At 45.8% G+C, this 16,704-nt stretch overlaps 1 protein-coding gene across 1 annotated transcript in view; it reads left to right on the plus strand.

Annotated features, from left to right (window-relative positions):
* GALNT13 (polypeptide N-acetylgalactosaminyltransferase 13) overlaps positions 1-16,704 on the plus strand; it is a 78,639-nt gene that overhangs the window by 51,855 nt on the left and 10,080 nt on the right. Inside the window, exon 7 of the mRNA XM_026852538.1 lies at positions 13,291-13,425. Within this exon, the coding sequence (XP_026708339.1) occupies positions 13,291-13,425 (135 nt within the window). The remainder of the gene's footprint in view (positions 1-13,290; positions 13,426-16,704) is intronic.

Genomic DNA, 16,704 nt, shown 5'->3' on the forward strand with positions numbered 1-16,704 from the left:
GTCAGCGTTTCTGCCCCGCTGCAGAAAACAGGGGGGGCAGTAACAGCAGGGGCTCAGCGGGTGCACCCCCTGTCCTGGGTGCCCTCTGCCCTGTCGGGATGGAAGCGGGATGCCCGCAGCAGTCCTCAGTGTGTCCGTTCACTGTAAGAAACAATAGCAGCAATTAGCAAACACCTCCATGGAATGTTTAAAGTATGTGGGATTTTGAGCTTCAGAGCTTTAGGAGTACTCGGAAAGCCATTTTCTCAAGTAACAGCTGCAAATGTTGAGAATATATCTGTACATCTGTTGGAGTGTCTGAGTGAATATATGGAATAATTCCTGCTGTTTAGAGTGCAGAGAAATGCATTTAAAGTTTCAGATACTAACATTAGAAAATTTGATAATGAATTGTAATTTCTTTTTTGGTGTTGGGGGAAAAAAATCTTTTTGAAAATCAGAGAATCCCATACTGGTTTGGGTGGGAAGGGACCTCAAAGCCCCTCCAGTGCCACCCCCTGCCCCGGGCAGGGCCACCTTCCACCAGCCCAGGGTGCCCAAAGCCCCGTCCAACCTGGCCTTGAGCCCTTCCAGGGAGGGGGCAGCCACAGCTTCTCTGGGCAGCCTGTGCCAGGGCCTCACCCCCCTCACAGGGGAGAATTTCTGCCTTAGATCTCATCTAAATCTCCCCTCTCAGTTTAAACCCGTTTCCCCTCATCCTGTCCCTCCCCCCTTTCCTGCAGCCCCTTTCAATCCTGGAAGGAAAATGAAATGGGAAAGAATCTACATGACTTGTGGCTTGAATTCATCCATTGTTAAAATGTGTATATGAAAGATAAACACGCAGAATATTCATGCAAGTTGAGTTTTTTCCCTTAGTGGAAATTGAAACAGTGGGGGGGTGGGGTGTTTCACTTGTGTCTTGGGTATGTTTGAAAGGGAGTGATAAGGTAAATGGCAATTGTCGAACTCATTGTACCACTGATGACTGTACCTGCTCTCTGTATAAATAACAGGAAACTTTGCATATTCTAATGCCTCCAATTCAAATGAGCAGAGCTGATTCATTGGATTTAGTTGGGTTCTGCAATGTAAACCTGTAATTAGAGGACTTTTACCCCGGGATGCTGGAGCGTGTGGCACCGAGCGGTGTGTGGCCGCCCGTGGGGAGGGCTCTTCTTGCCATTAATTCTTCCCGCTTTCTCAAATTAAAGACTCCAGGTGCCTTCATTCAGCCTCTGACACCCCCCAGAGCAGAGGGCTGCGCTTGCCTCGCCCGCTGCAATTAAATTCCCTGGAGATCCCCCAGCAGGACCTTAGGTTTGTGCTGGTGTCTCTCCCCAGGAAGGTCTTTGGACCATATACCCGCCGGGTCACATTTGATAAGCGTGGCTTTTCCTAGTGCCACATCTGCTGAAAAAAAGATGAGAAGAGGCAGGACCTTAGGGCAAATTCCTGTGTTTCTTTCGGAGGTAAGGTTGTCCAACATATTTATCCCAAACTTCACTGTCTTTCTAAATTTGACTTAGGAGGTGGAAACCTTAGTGTTTTAAGAAGACTGCCCGCGATCAGGGTTGAACATTGTCTTTACACCTGAGGTGTTTGGTGTTTCCTCTTCCTTGCACACACGGCAGAAAGACCCCTCTCTTTTAGTGGAAAGAGGAGAAAAATCCTCGATGACTGTCAGGTCTCCAAACCCTCAGTTCCTCTGAAGAACCAGGTGTGAGGTTAGGGGGACTGTAAGGCTCTGAGATAAAGACAGATGGGTTCTGGATGTATATATGGGCCCTATAGCCTAAAACAATCCTAATAACTACTAAGTATAACCCTTCTTTCTGAGCCTTCCGAAGCCAACATATCTTAAATCTAAAGAAATTTTGGCTCCAGTCTCCTTTATACCTCCTCACGACAACCAGAAACGGCAGATAAGTCTGTTGTTTGCACCTGCACACTTAACTCTTAATTAAGAGACTCCGCTCCCCGGCATTTGCCTGAGCAAAGAGCAATATCTGGTGTGGTGGAGGTTTTCCCAGGAATACCTGACCTGCGTGCAGAACGTTATTCATCCTTTAGTGCTCGTACACAACGCCCATTAAAAGTTACCTTTATTAAATTCTGTTCTAATGAGAAATTAGAACTGAGCTAAGACATGTAGATGCTGGGGGCGGGGGGGTTGTATGGTTACAGAAATAGCTGAGGAACAAAACTACTTCAGAGTGAAAATGGAGCAGGAATAATACCTAGCTCATTAGAGCTCAGCAAGATGCATGGGCGCGATCCAGCTTGAGGCAAGGGCAAATAGCTCACAGCTATCAAAGTGTTTGGAAGGGCTTGAGGATAACGAGGTTCTAAAAATACAAATTTCTTTAAGAAATGAAGAAAATTAAATACGTTAACTGAGTCCCTTCATGTAGAGAACTGCTTTCAGAGTATAAAACTGGGGGATTTGTTGTTATGTTGACACGGACCTGTCAGACTGTCCTGACTCGGTTAGGATCTGGTGACTTATTAATGATCTTTAAAATAAAAACTACGAATCTCCTAATGTAGTTCAAAGCAATCTTAGAACTGTTTTCATTGCTCTGTCTGGAGGGAAAAAAATGCAAAACCTGTCCTCAGATCAGCTGCAGTGGGGATATGGCTTTAGGGGCCAGAATCCCAGGTCTGTGCTTCCGTCTCCTGGGGTGGGGGCAGCCTGATAACTTGTTTCAGGAAGGATGTTTTTCAGGAGGAAAGCCCCCCGGGTTGACTTCTGATTCAAGAGAGAACTGACCACATGTGAATCGTGGAAAAAACTATTATCCAGCCTCAGACGGAAGGGGAGGACCCCTCAGTCTCACGCCTCTTGGGTTCTTTTCCTCACGTCTGACTCCTGGTTTTGGGGTGTTTTGAAGGAAATCTGTTCCTTTCGATGGCCTGGGTAGAGGGCGAAACAGTCGTCTGCTTTTCCTGCCTACAGTCATCCTGATGGCTTTTACTGCGTTACCATGGGAATGTCATCTGCTACCGCCGTTAGTGGGAGCATCGGGCCTCTGCTCATAACAGTCATCAAATCCTACGGGTCCACATGGCCACGAGGGGGATGTTATTAAAAAAGGAGGGTTGGGGCAGGTCAGCAATCACCGTGCAGGCATGGGGCTGTGCTGGGAGAGCGAGGCAGCGAGCGTGGGGCAGCGGCCGCTCTCCCCTCGCCTGCCGCAGCGCCAGTGAACCACAAACACGAGGCCATTTCTTATTTTTCTCCTGTTCAACACCCTGTGCCTTTTCTCCTGTCCAGAGCTTTGCTTGTGCTGGGTATAGCGATGAATCGGCTTTTTGGCGGCAGAAATGTCTCCAGGAAAGTAGCAAGCACACCTTCACAGAGCCCCAAGGAGGGTCCTGGGCTGCTCCCCGCTGAGCCAGGGTGGCCCCGTGGTCCCTCCTGTGCTGTCACACGCTGCCATCCCATCTCAAGTCGGTCCTGTCGTGCCCCAGAGAGCAGCCTGGGGGTGTAGGAGCGTTTTGTTGGCAGGGCAGAGGTCAGCCTCGCTGTCAGAGCACGCTCCCTGCCTTTCCGTAGCCAGGAGGCTGGCTGATGCAAAGCCGACCGCGAGCCTGACAAGAGCAGGAGCTGAAAGGGGCTGCTTTGTCCTTCTCAGATGTTTCTTCTGGAGAAATAGTGTGGTGGTTCTCCAGAACAGCAGAGCAAAGCGTGGCCGTGACCCACAGGTTATTTCTCAGTGCCCTGTGCCGTGACAGCAGCCCTGCAGCTCCTGCTCGGAGCCCTGGCAGAGGCTGCTCTGGGCGTTTGTCACTTATTTCCCATCCTGCGCCAATCCCCTGAGCACAGAGGGATGTGCTGGCACACGGAAGGAACTTCGTTCAAGACCTCTCCCCAGGCAGCTCAGTGCTCCATTTCTGACCACCCAGGCCGTCGGCATCTTGTGTGCATGGCCGCTCCGCACGGGAGGAGGATATTTTGGAAAGGCCGTTGCGGTTCCTGCGGGACGGGGAGTGGTCTGTGGGGATTCAGTCTGAAGCACTGTGGCGTTGCATCAGCCAGGGGTTTGCTCGCTGGGAGCTTACCTGGGGCAGCAGGGTGAGATCAGAATGGAGATAATGTTTTACATCTTTTAGTAAATGTGCAGGGGGAACACGCGTCCCTTCTGGCAATGTTTTATACCAAAAGTTGAGATTCAGTACTCACTGACAGTTCAAAAAAAGCCCTGTGCACTCAATAAGGGTTGTTAGAGGGTTGTTTTTTCCCCAGTTAGCTCTAAATAATGGGTCTTTCAGAAACTGTTCTGTTCCACAGCGTTTCCATTTTTCTCCCATTCGCAGTAAATGTGTATATTTTCAAATGCCTTTCAAACATGAGCACTTTCTCTGGAGTGGTTTGTAGAAAAATAATTTATAAACTCTCACCCTGTAAGAATTTATCACTATGCTATGATAATTTGCTTACTACTGGGAATGGATAGAAATGTGTGAGCTGTCTGGCTCGTGAGGTGTTTCTGTAATGGAAGGCTGCCCTTTTCGGTGGGTTAGAAAGAGTAACTTTTCCTGTGTTAATATTGCTGCCAGGTCAGGGGGAGAGAGGGGGGCGAGAGGTAGAGACCCTGAGGGCACGCAGGGGGCACTGGCTGCAGATGCCAGCAGAGCCATTGAGCCCAGCTCGCGGGAGGCTAACGCCAGAGTCACAGTTTGCATTTTTAGTTAGTGAATTCATCAGCTGTTCAGCAAGTCCTCTAACAGTGGCTTGTGCACAGGATTGAGCAGAACAAAACCTTTAGCTACAGTGAGACGTTTATTCACATGACTGGTGCGAGTTATGGACAGAAAGAATTGAGCAGCGCTGGTGCAGCTGATCTCAAACCCAGTAACCTCCTTAGGTCACGGGGTAAGGAGCCACAGCACTCATTGCCGACTTTGAGCTTAATGTGTTGATTTTATTAATTGTAATATCTCAGGAAAATACTAATTTCCATTTACAGAATCATCGAGGTTGGAAAAGCCCTTGAAGATCCTCTAGTCCAACTATTGACCTCACACTGACCGTTCCCAACTCCACCATAAGGGGATACCAGAATGTAGCTTAGCCCTTCTTTGTTCTTTCTGCCTTTTTCACCTTTTACAATCTCCTGTTTCCCTAACGTGGCTTTCTGGCTAGTTTTTCATCTTCTAAACAGACCCATTATGAATAGAACTAGTTACTGCTTACATTATGTTAGTCCGTTTTGCTGAGATACGATTCCCCTTGCAGACTTTACATCATTCTTATGCATTGAGGTGATAAACCTTTGGGGCAGGAACTGTCTAATACTCTGGATTTGCTCAGGATGCATCACAATGGAGCTCTCGGTGATCTTCAGCACCGTTATAATAACTGTGATTAATAGGGAACGAAGGAGCCGTGCCTGCACGGTAAATAACAGTAGCTTTTATTTAACACAGTCAGAATGAAAATAATGCCTTCTTTTTAGAGTCTATGGAAAAACTGAATTGCTGCTTCTTTAAATTGGCAGAAATAGTCACCAGGGAACGTGGGAAGACTTAACATCAGGTGTGTAACATTGCAGTAATGAAGCCTGGGTGGATGCAATGCAGAATCTGAGTGTTTGCTGTACCTGCAGAAACGTGTGAATTTGGCTCGGCACAACGAGCGCTGTGACACCCTGGGAGCAGTGACGGCTCTTTGTGTCAGGTGTGTAGGTAGCCATCCTTTCTGAAGTGACAGCTATCTGAAAAAAAAAACCTCTGAAAACCAAAACCACCGATCCAAAACAAAACGCAACACAGGGGGGGAAAAAAAAAAAAAAAAGCACAATCCCCCCCTGCTCCTGCGGAGCCAGAAATCAGTTATTTTGCAGTTTCTGTGCCAAGTGCTGAACGCACCTGAAACCCCTGTAGAATAATGGTGGTTTAGAAAAGGACAGAGGATTCCATGGTGGGGGAGAAAGGACTGGTGAGGAGGAGGGTGGGCTGGCGATGAGGAAGGTGTGCTGGTGATGAGGAAGGTGGGCTGGTGATGAGGAAGGTGTGTTGGTGATGAGGGTGGGCTGGCGAGGCGGAAGGTGGGCTGGCGAGGCGGAAGGTGGGCTGGCGAGGAGGAGAGTGGGCTGGCGAGGAGGAGGGTGGGCTGTCCTTGGCACGAAGGGCTGCTGCCAGGGTTTCCCGGTGCAGGGTGCTGGGTGTAATACAGCCGAGTTCCTTAGCAGCCCCCGGACACCTCGCTAAACCAGGTAGATGCTGCCAACCACTTTTTTTTTTTTTTCCTTCTATTTTAGTTTATTGCGTTGACTGTTGAGCATAGATCCCGTGACTTCAGTCTCTGGTAGCTGGTGGTAATGACGGTGTTTCTCTGAATTACAGCAGTTCTCTCCTCGGGGCTGAGCACCAGGAGAAGTGAATCTGGTGGTTAGAAGTTGAGAACAAGTTTTATAGGAACTTCCCAAAACGTGGAAGTCACCTCTGGCTTGGCCGTGCCGGTGTCATTCACAGGTTTAGATGACTCTGTGCGTTGGGATGAGTTGTTTCCGCGGCATTAAAGATCGTGGCATAACCTCTTTTTTAAAGGACTAAATCCAATCCCTACTTCCAGAGTGGCCCCATGAAGACTTGTGAGCTACTCAGGGGCTCTGAGCTCGGCACATCTTCAGGTCATCCTATAAACTGAAGATTTGCCTTTAATATGCTGTTAAAGATCTTGGCATAGCCTGTTTTTTTAGGAATAAATCCAATCCCTACGTCCGGAGTGGTCCCAGGGAAACTCCTGAGCAATTCAGGGGCTCCGGGCTCAGCACATCTTCAGGTCACCCAAAACCTGAAGACTGGCCCTTGATTAAATTTAGGTGGGATGGGCTGTCTCGTTTGAGTTTAAATATCTTCCTCCAGAGTGAAGCGAGACTGTTCAGAGTAGCAAAAAGGAAAACCAGTTCTGAATCATCTGGAATGAAAATGGGGCTGGGCACGCCCAGTCCTGAAGGCTCGGGGTGCAGGGCTGGCTCTCCGGAGGAGCTGCCCCACAAGCTGCTCTTCTCTCCCAGAGCGGGTGTCCGGGCCCGCAGCGGGGGCTCTGCAGGAGCTTCGGGGGGGCTGAAGAAAGCAAACGTGCGTTTCTTTTCACCTCGTGAGATTGCGTGTTACGCAAGTAGGAATGAAAATTAGATTTTTAATTATTTTTTTTTTTTTCCTAAGGAGCTGAAATTTGTACAGTGGCGTGTTGGAACCGAGTATTTTTTTTCCTCCAAGGAGTTAATGCCGTTGTTCCCTGGCGAGGGGTGGGCTTGCCTGTGGAACGCTCCAAGTCCTCTTTGGTGGAAGCACTGGCCCTCCTGCCCGAGCTGGGAGGTGCCTTTTCTCCATGGCTGCTCTGGGCTTGTTCAGGTGTAAGATGCTTCAGTGATAGCTGGCCTTGTGGAAGGTGGGAGTCCAGTGGACAGGAAAATACCAAAGTCCTTTCCCCCAAAAGCCACTGAACTGGCAGTTGAACCGTGAGAGTCCTGGATCTTTTTTGGGTGGCAAGGAAATCCGCTTCAATTCAGCTGTTCTGCCTAAGGTGACTTTCAACATTTAATGTGCAGACAGTTTCAGGAGGAGAGGGAAAGTGCTTTCCTTGCAGCTTTTATTAGAACATTTAAAATCAATTATGAAAGGTGAATTCAAAATTTACCTTTGGGACTTCCATAGATAATTAAAATGGTTGTCAGAATAAATTAGATTTTTCTGTACTTCGTTATGTCCAGTTTATAACCGTCGTTATTGCGCAGCACACTTCCTCCTTGATTGCACAGGTGCATCCTCAAGATTTAGTTCCACTTAATGAAGTATAAAATAGAGGTTTACGAACAATATTCTCAGCATTAGACTTGTTATGAGGTGACAGAATACCCTGGCTACCTGTTTTCCAAAGGAAAAGGTCAACCAAATAACAGGACAGGAAAATTCTGGCCATGGGCTGTTGCAGCCCTATGTGTGTGTGTATATATATCTGTAAGTGTGTGTGTACATATAGTTTTTTATATACCTATTTTTATTTCATTTTAATTTTTATTTGTATATTAAAATAATTTTTATATATTTTTATTTATGTATATATAAATAATTGTTATATATGTATATAAAAATAGCTACAGATTTGTGTTGACCACTCAACTGACTTCCAGTTAATGATGCTGCTGGGTACTTTATTGGTGCCGAGCAAACTGATTATTTTCTCAAGGGGAATATTTCGTTAGTTCCTTTTAACATGAAAGAAATAATGAAATTGTCAGCGATATGCCAGGCGTCTCCATTCAGTCTGGCATTGTCTCAGTCCCAAGCATCAGCTTTAACGGGGCTTTGGCTTTTTGAGGGCTTACGTCTGCCTTGAAACTTGCTGTATGGATGAAATGTATGATAAAAGATATTAACAAAAAATAAATACAAAGCGCATTAGCTCCTGTAACAAAACCTGCTACCCTGTAGAGGCAACAAATCTATCTGCATCAGAATTACGAAAGACAAGGTGTTAGTGAAAAATACTCAATTCCTTTTGTTTTGATCAGCTCCCCAGAAAGCAGAAGAGAGTGACAGTGTCTCTTTTTGTCTGTAGAAAAAGTGCCGCATCTGTTGTGAGAATCTTTTGTATTTTGTCATTCTGGAGACTTTATTAGTGTCTGCTTCAAACGCATCAGAGACTTGCTGAACCTCGCTGGGAAAACCGACCGGGGTTGAGCAGCCTGGCAAACACCCAAAGGTCTCGAGGAGAGGCTCCTGCCCAGGAACTTTCCTCCCGGTGATGGAGCAGCCCCTGCCCAGCTCCCACACGGCTGCAGGCATGGGCTGGCCACGGCCCTGGGGACAGCCATGGGAAAAAAGCAAGGGACAGCTGGGAAGAACTTTAATTTTCATGGCTCTAAATAAATTGCAGCCCAGTAAAAAGACACTGTAGGTTGGTGGTGATGGGTCTGGGTGCGATAGGGAATGGGGATGTGGTGGGGAAGGAGCTGCTGAGCCCCCGGCACAGCGGTTGGGTGCACCAGCCTGCCTCTCCCAGCCAGGTACTTCAGGGGGTGATGAGGTGGAGCCTTCACCAGAGCCGTGGGAGTGCCTCGGCGTGAAGAAGCTCGGGCACGCGTTGCCTCTGCGTAGGGCAGCGGCAGGCTGGGCTCCTGCTGGGGAAGCCCTCTCCTGCCTTGTGCTGGCGTGAAATACGCTATTTAATTAGCTATAAACTGCAACGTGTTCCTCACCCTCTATTTTTAAATGACATTAATATAATTATATCTATAATTAATACGGATGGTAGCAAAATGCTGGCCTGATAATTTTACATCGTCTTAATTAGCATTCATTTTTCTTTCTTAAAACAGCGTGTTTTTCAAACCCATCTTCTGTAATTGTCAATCCAGACATCACTTATTCTTTCAAAAGATATAACGGAACAGTGTCTTGCAGTTATCAAAGATGAGAGGAAAAAGAAATATGCAAATGGAAATACGTTTCAAAACATAAGCATTTGCTTTCTGTGAAACACAGAAAAAAGCATCTCTCTGAGGCTAAAAGCACGTCTCTGAGGCTAGAAGAAAATGCCTCATGTAAACACGTTTAATGTAAAAAAATGCAAATAAGTTGAAAATTAAAGTTAGAAGTTGCTTCAGAATGAATGGTCATGGATAAAACTCTTAATAATGAGCATGGAAAAAGATGAATGGTCTGCACAGTACATCCATACGAGTGGTTCTTGAACCCAAACACATACTTTGAGTGAGAGCTGCTTTGTGCTTTTCAGATTATTAGATTGTTTGGCCACGTTTCTTCTTCCAGATACAGTGTGACAGCAAGCGGGAAGTTCAGTATTCTACCAGTAAGTAAGATTTTTAGTTGAAGGTGTTTAAAAGGAAAAACAAAGCCCCCCGCAAAGGTTTTGTTGTTGGACATGAATTATGGGAGTTTGGTAACTGAATATTGTGATGGTATCTGGGTTTGAATGAGGATTTTTTTAGCCCAGGTCTTCAATACCTCAACTACATGAGATCTTCTCTCCACCAAATAGGTCTGTGCTTATATAGCTCTTCTAACAAGTCGGTATATATTTTAATATATAGATTTATTTATAGATATCACAGCTTAATTTTATAGCACCAATAGTCTTTTTGACCCAAATTTTCTTCTTTCTTGACTTCTGTGCCTATTATTCTAAAGATCATTTCCAACCAATGTACTGGAAGGGGATTTTGGGAGGTCTGGATGAATGCCTGAAGGAGGTTGCTTTTGTTCTTCCATTGTTTTATTTTGAGAAATTTTTTTTCAGATGTTGGTATAAATGAAGAAGGTCATAAATAGTTGAATAATTTGTTTCTAAAACCTTCAGATTTCAGTTTAGTCCGGAACACAGACTGCTCTTGTACCTCTTTTGAAGAAACTTCACAACTGATTTTTTTTTGTTGTTTTTTTTGGTAACCTTACGCCCTTCCATTACCTTAGTGCAATGTGCAAATATCAGCTCATCCGACTGAGAGGATATACCTCTGTTAACAAACCAGCAATCACTGATCAAATGGAAATGTTTTCCTTCACTCTTTGGTTTTTACTTACCGGGGCCAAGGTATGGGCAGGCATCTTTCTATAAACAAAAGAAAATAGCTGGAAAAAAACACACAGATTCAGGGCACCAACTGAAATTTGGGAAGTGCACGTTGTGACAGCTTGTATGAATTGGAAAATCTGAAAACTTTGCTTCTACTGCCGTAGATTTAATGTACTTGAGTACCCGTGAATGCTTTAGTTCTTGCTGAGATTTGCCAGAGATGGGCACAGTTAGAGCTGCTTTTCAAAATGACACCCATGGCTCCTCCTCGGTCAGCCCTCAGATAGAAACTCACGTTTCTAAATAATTCCTGAACGCAACTGAGTGAGTTAGTACAGACACGGGAGTTTCCAGCGCCTTGGCTGAGCTTATATACAGGGCTTTTAAGGACTTCGAGACTTGCTTTTGCACCCAGAAAAGTGGGGAAGGGGAACACAGAAAATATCCGTATGGACACAAAGTGTATTTTAGTTGTGACCTGGACTCATTTCACCCCCCGAGCGTGGCCTCCCCAGGGCTGGCAGGTGGGCGGGTGCAGGAGAGGAGCCTGAGCATTGACCTGTGCCTCTTGGGTTTTTACGTGAAGCACACTTTGAGACCCGCGGATTTGGTCTCGGTGATTTATCACAGGATGAATAAATGCAGAATGCGGCTGGTGCCTTGCCGTACCTTCGGATGCCAGATTTTCACCCAGACGGTGAGGGGTGAGGAGGGAATCTGGCAGATGGGAAGACTGCTGGTCCTCGCAGCTCTGCCTCTCCCTCGCGGCTTTGATTTGGACCTGGCTGCTCCACTGCTGCCTCGGCGGGCTGGTTTCATCTTCCATGACTGCTCTGAAAGATTTCTCCGAACCTCCAGCTTCAAAATCCCTCCCTCTGTTCCCTCAGCTGCCTCGTGCAGGATATAGGTTTTAAGAGTTCCGTGGGGAGACTTTGTTTTACTGCGCTGCCAAGTGACGTCGTATCTCCCACCCTCTGCCTAATTCACTGAAAAATTTTTCGTTTGCTGCTTGATTGATTCTTTTTCCTTGAGTACAGTCCAACATTTCACTGGAAGTCCCAATGGACAGGCATCCCCTGGGGCACTACATTACTTGTGGTTCAGATCTCAGTCTTGGCTCTCTTAATTATATTCTCGTCCTTTTCTAAGAGGAATAGGTAGGAAAGGAACTCTGAAATCACCAAGAAATTGGGGCATATGTCCACATGCTGTCTTTGTCCATGCTTTTATCACATCTCTATGTTAATTTAAGCATTGCCACAGAAATGAGTGTTTTGCATATTTTTGACAGCACTGTTTCTCCGTTGCAGGTGTAGGTACAGATTTATACTCACCAGAACCCGAATTGTAATTCTATCATCTGTCATGGTTTTGACATTATTTTATTACCTGCAGACTTTCTCCTCTGTTTCCACCATGGTGGCGCACAGCTCTGTGAGCTCCGGCAGCAGACACACGTGGTTTGTGGTGGGCTGGTGGATCCGGGTGGACAGGCTGAGGCTCTGCTCTCCTCTCCTCCTGCTGCAGAGAGAGGTCTGGAGCACAGAAATAATTCACTTTTTTGCAAGGAAAATAATTTTCTGCAAGGAAGAAGGAATTTCTGCAAGGAAAGTGTGAAGTGATACAGACCCAAGGCTGTTTCCTAAGTTCATTTCAGGAGGTTTTGTGCTGGGTGGGGCTGGCAACATTATGGAGGGTGTGAGTGAACAGTGGGTTAGGAGCAGAGAGATACTTCCCATGTGTTCAGGCCGTGTAATTTGGTGTAAGTGCTCACAGTTCTCTCCCACCTTCCTTCCTTTCCTCCTGCTTCTGCTGTGGTCACCACATTTTCATCCCTCTCTGGGCCCTGGACCTTGCTCTTTGTGTGGCTGGTGAGGGATGGCTGGAGACCCCACGGCAGATTAAAGTTATCGGGGAACTTCAGTCAAAGTTATTCAGCATTTCTCCAGCTCCCAAACCCACCTGCAAAGCGTCGGGACCTAACTGAGCACGCCTCCCCATGAATCCTGCTGTGGGGCCCGGGGGTGAGCCACGAGAGCTCAGCCTGTACCACACAGCAGCTCTGCAGCGCGGTGGGACCACCTGATGTATTTATTTAGTGACCATAAAGGAGCAGATCTCTCCTGTGCACACGTTCAGGGAAAGGAGCCTGTCACAGCCTGGGCTTTGTCCAGCTGGCTCCTGGCTGAAGGCGTTTGGTTAAACAACTCCTCTGAAACTTAGAACTGCTTTGATAGAAGTTTGCTGGGGGAGTGTTCTCTTGTGACTTATTTCCTAATTTTATTAAGTGACACGATAGTTCTGAAATACCCACGCGTACGAATCTTTCAGGTAGATAATCCTTGGTACCCAAAGTTAAGACATGCTTGGAGGAAGACTCAGTTTAGAGAAGTTTGGAATCTTCCAGTGATGGGCTGGGCTTACCCGTTGTATTACAAGGTCTGGGAAATTTCTCCTGAAGACACAGATCACAATTACATGCTTCTGTAGGATTCTCAGGAGGTAAAACTGAGTGTATCCCGAGATAATTCCTGGGCTTGGTCCCATAAAATTGCTTTTCCTAAACATGATATTCCTTCTTCTATGTACAACAGACATTCACTAGCAGAGAAACCTGCACGGAACTTGTGAAATTTAAGGCACCACCTCAATGTTTGGAGAGTAGTTTTGCCCCACTGGAGTGAAAATACTGTCTATCCCGAACCAGCAGCTGGTTAGGACTGTTGTTAACTCTTTCTCTGCAATCATTTCTCTGTTTCCAGGTGTTTTCCTACACGGCTGACAAAGAGATCCGCACGGACGACCTGTGCCTGGACGTCTCGAGGCTGAACGGCCCCGTCACCATGCTGAAGTGCCACCACATGAGGGGCAACCAGCTCTGGGAGTACGATGCCGAGGTACCCTGCCAGATTTCTGCTGGATCTGAAACACCTTTCAATGGTGTTTAATCATTTTCCGTGTCCCAAGGCACCTGTGGAGTCTGGCCCTGCTGCGGGATGGGAGGTGGCTTTTCCTGGGTTGTGAGGGGGAGTGTGGGTTGGAGAAATTTGGTGGCTTATGGAGAAGTTGCAAAATTAATACAAAAATACGTGTAATCTCAGTATCTCACAGCCAAGTAATTCTTCTTTTTGAATGAGACAGGAAGCAGCTGAAAATGAAAACCTTCATTTTAAGCGTTTGCTTTCAAATGCGAATGGGCGGGTTTGCGTGGTGAAGTTCACACAAAGGTATGAGTGTTTTCTTCAAGGTGGGATCTTTCTAATGTGTTAAACCATACAAACCCACCTTGGCTAATAAAGAGCTGCCAGTTAGCAAAGCAATGATACTTGCTGCTGAGATGCAATTTGGTTGGTAACTTTTGATACATTCTTGAGTTTAACATTTGAATTTAAACCAATTTTCTCTTTGATAAAGAAGATTCTTTTTCTACAGAACGCGTGTGTATTTTCATAGTTCTTAGGTATTTTTGAGGATGTTCATGCCTGCAATTAACACCTCAGATTTAAGATCTTGTATCATCCTTTGTTTCATTCCTGCAAGCGATGATAATTGATTTTTAATGAGTTTTGGACGGTGTTAAGTAGAAGCTAAGGAGCGTAGTGCTGACCAGCGGCCGCGGAGGTGGAGGGGGTGTCATAGCTCCTGGCCTGGTTCCACAGGAGGTTGAGCATCACCAGACACAACGGGCATGGGGTGCTCGGGCTGCACCCGGGGGAAAGGTCTCCTTGCTGTTGGGTGCCCCAAGCAAATCCAAGCAGGTCTCTGCTTGGCTCTGGGGTGGCTTTTTGGTTATTTTTGGGGATGTCATGGGGGCTCTCGCTGGGTCTGACACTAGTTGATGTGGCATGAGCTTTTGCTCCTTAAAATACCAGGTTTTCAGGCTCTTCAACTGGAATATTTCAAATTTATCTCAGCAACACCTTCAAGGATAAATTTTGGATATTGAATAAATATTAATTTAAAAAATATTTTTCACATTATTTTTATGTGCTTCAACAGCCCAGTCCTAGCTAAGCAGTGAGGGTGCAGGAAGCTCCCCCCCAGCTCTGGCCTAGTCTCAGCCCTGTGCTATGGCTCCTCACACAGTGCTCTTTCTTCTCCACAATGTAGAGAACAACCCTCCCTGATAAAAAAAAAAAATTACACTCCCTGTAGCTTTCCTTTGAATATTTGGGCACAAGCCACTGGGAATGAATTTTCCCCATTGAGCACAGTTTTAACACTGCCTGCCCAGTGGTCTGAGCTTACACAGCTCTGCTAGTCTCAGTTTAAAGCTGCTGAGTTAGTGTTGGCGTATTTTCACCACTGCAAAGCTAGAAAAATACCGGCATATTTAAAAGACGTGTTATTCTTTTAAATAGTGTTTCCAACATTTCACAGAAATAGCTGCTTTCACTTTCCTGCATGAAAAGCTAAATTCCTTTCAACCAGATGTGCTCTCCTCTCCTTGTAACACTGGAAACGTGCTGGGTTTTTTCTCTTAAATTGAGCCTAAGAGCTCCAGAATGGAAAATTTCTAAGTAGCTGTGTAAAAACAAAATCAACCATTAGATGGAGCTCATAAAAAAGAAATACACCGTTTTTTTACAGGAGGGATCTCCAAGACAAGGCTTTTGCTGTCTGTTGCAAGCATAAACCACAGCCCGTCGCATTAGGGACCTTTCTGTTTATTGCCAGGGATATTTTTCTTCACCATTCCACTCTGTGAACGTTCAGACCTGAGCTTGCAGACTTCCCTTTGACAGCAGCGTTGGTATTTATGATACGTTTATTAAAGCATTAATCAGGATGAGGGCCTGGGCGTTGCTGGGGGGGTGGCTGTGGGGAGGGACCCCTGCTCCCCCTCTCTGCTGCCTGTCCAGGGCTCTTCCCTCACACAGATTTTATTTAGATTTACTGCCTGGTGATCTCCGAGTGTCGCAGGAAGCCTCCAAATACACCCCCATATACAGCATGCAAATACATACCTCACGTGCAGTACTTTTTCCTGAGAAAACAAATTATTTGTGATTTTTTTTTTTTTTTTCAGAGAAATAGTTGTGACATGTTGCCTGAGTCACTTGTTACCCATTAATTTGGGTTTTTTTCAGTGAAATTGCACTCATTGTTACATTTCCTTGCTGGTTCAGCAGTTGAACAGAGGTGATTTCTGGGGCTTGTACCGTGGTTGCAGTCCACATCCCTCCTGTTAAAGGTATTTAGGAGTCAGGACTTGGTAATGGGCAAAGGTGCCTTGGCCACATCTGTGAGAGGCGTAAACGATCATAAAAAGGGATTTCTCACTAAAGATCGTCAGGCAGTTTTCTTTGATTTACATGCTGTTGCTAGATTTTCAGTAATTTTCCAGTTTAGTTTAAATTATGGTATTTAAATATACATTTTTTAAAAATCACAGAAAGTCTTTTCCAAGAATTTATACATAGATTAATAATACTACAGTTCTCTTAGATATTCCTAGCATTCATACTTTTTCAAAAATAAACAAGGAGCTGAGAAGATTTTGTGGCAATAAAGAAGGTAAACATCAGATGTTTTCATACATATTTGTGAAAGTAGAAGATCTAATTGGGTTGAAGCAGGCTATTAAAAAAGCCCCTTTTTCTCATTTTCTCATACCATATAAGGGTGTGCTCAATGCTTTTAACACTTAGAATTATTAATACATTTTTATTTGCACTTGAGATGCAAGTTAAATTGAAGCACTGGAAGAAAATAGTGATCCAAAGGTATCAGTGGGTTTGTCAGAACGGAAAATCACTGGCTGAAGGAGGGGGGGAAGGATTGCCCTTCGTATTTTGGGTCAGAATTGAGCTACACTGGCAAATCTGAGGGAAATGAGATGTTGACCCCAACTCCAGCACTGAACATTTGCCTTCAGGGTGCTGGCTTCACCCACGCTTGTTTAGTGCAAGAGGTGAGATGGCCTGAAAGAGGGTGAGAAGGAGATCCGGGGGGAGTAAAGTGGGGTTAAACCACTTGGAAATACAAAGGGTTTGCAGCAGCGCTGGCTGTAACCTGTCGGTGCTTTGTCAAAGTGCACTGGGACTGCTCTTCTCTTAGGAAAAGTCAAGTAAAGTAGGCAGAGAGACCTGGGTTTCATGTGCAGGAAGGAGTTCCAAAGTGCTGATTTTGGTTATGCTCAAAGAAAATTATAAATCTCCCCACTTCCCCCCCCT

The sequence above is a fragment of the Athene cunicularia genome (assembly GCF_003259725.1).
Source record: "Athene cunicularia isolate RWA chromosome 7 unlocalized genomic scaffold, athCun1 chr7_part1, whole genome shotgun sequence".
Classification (NCBI taxonomy): domain Eukaryota; kingdom Metazoa; phylum Chordata; class Aves; order Strigiformes; family Strigidae; genus Athene; species Athene cunicularia.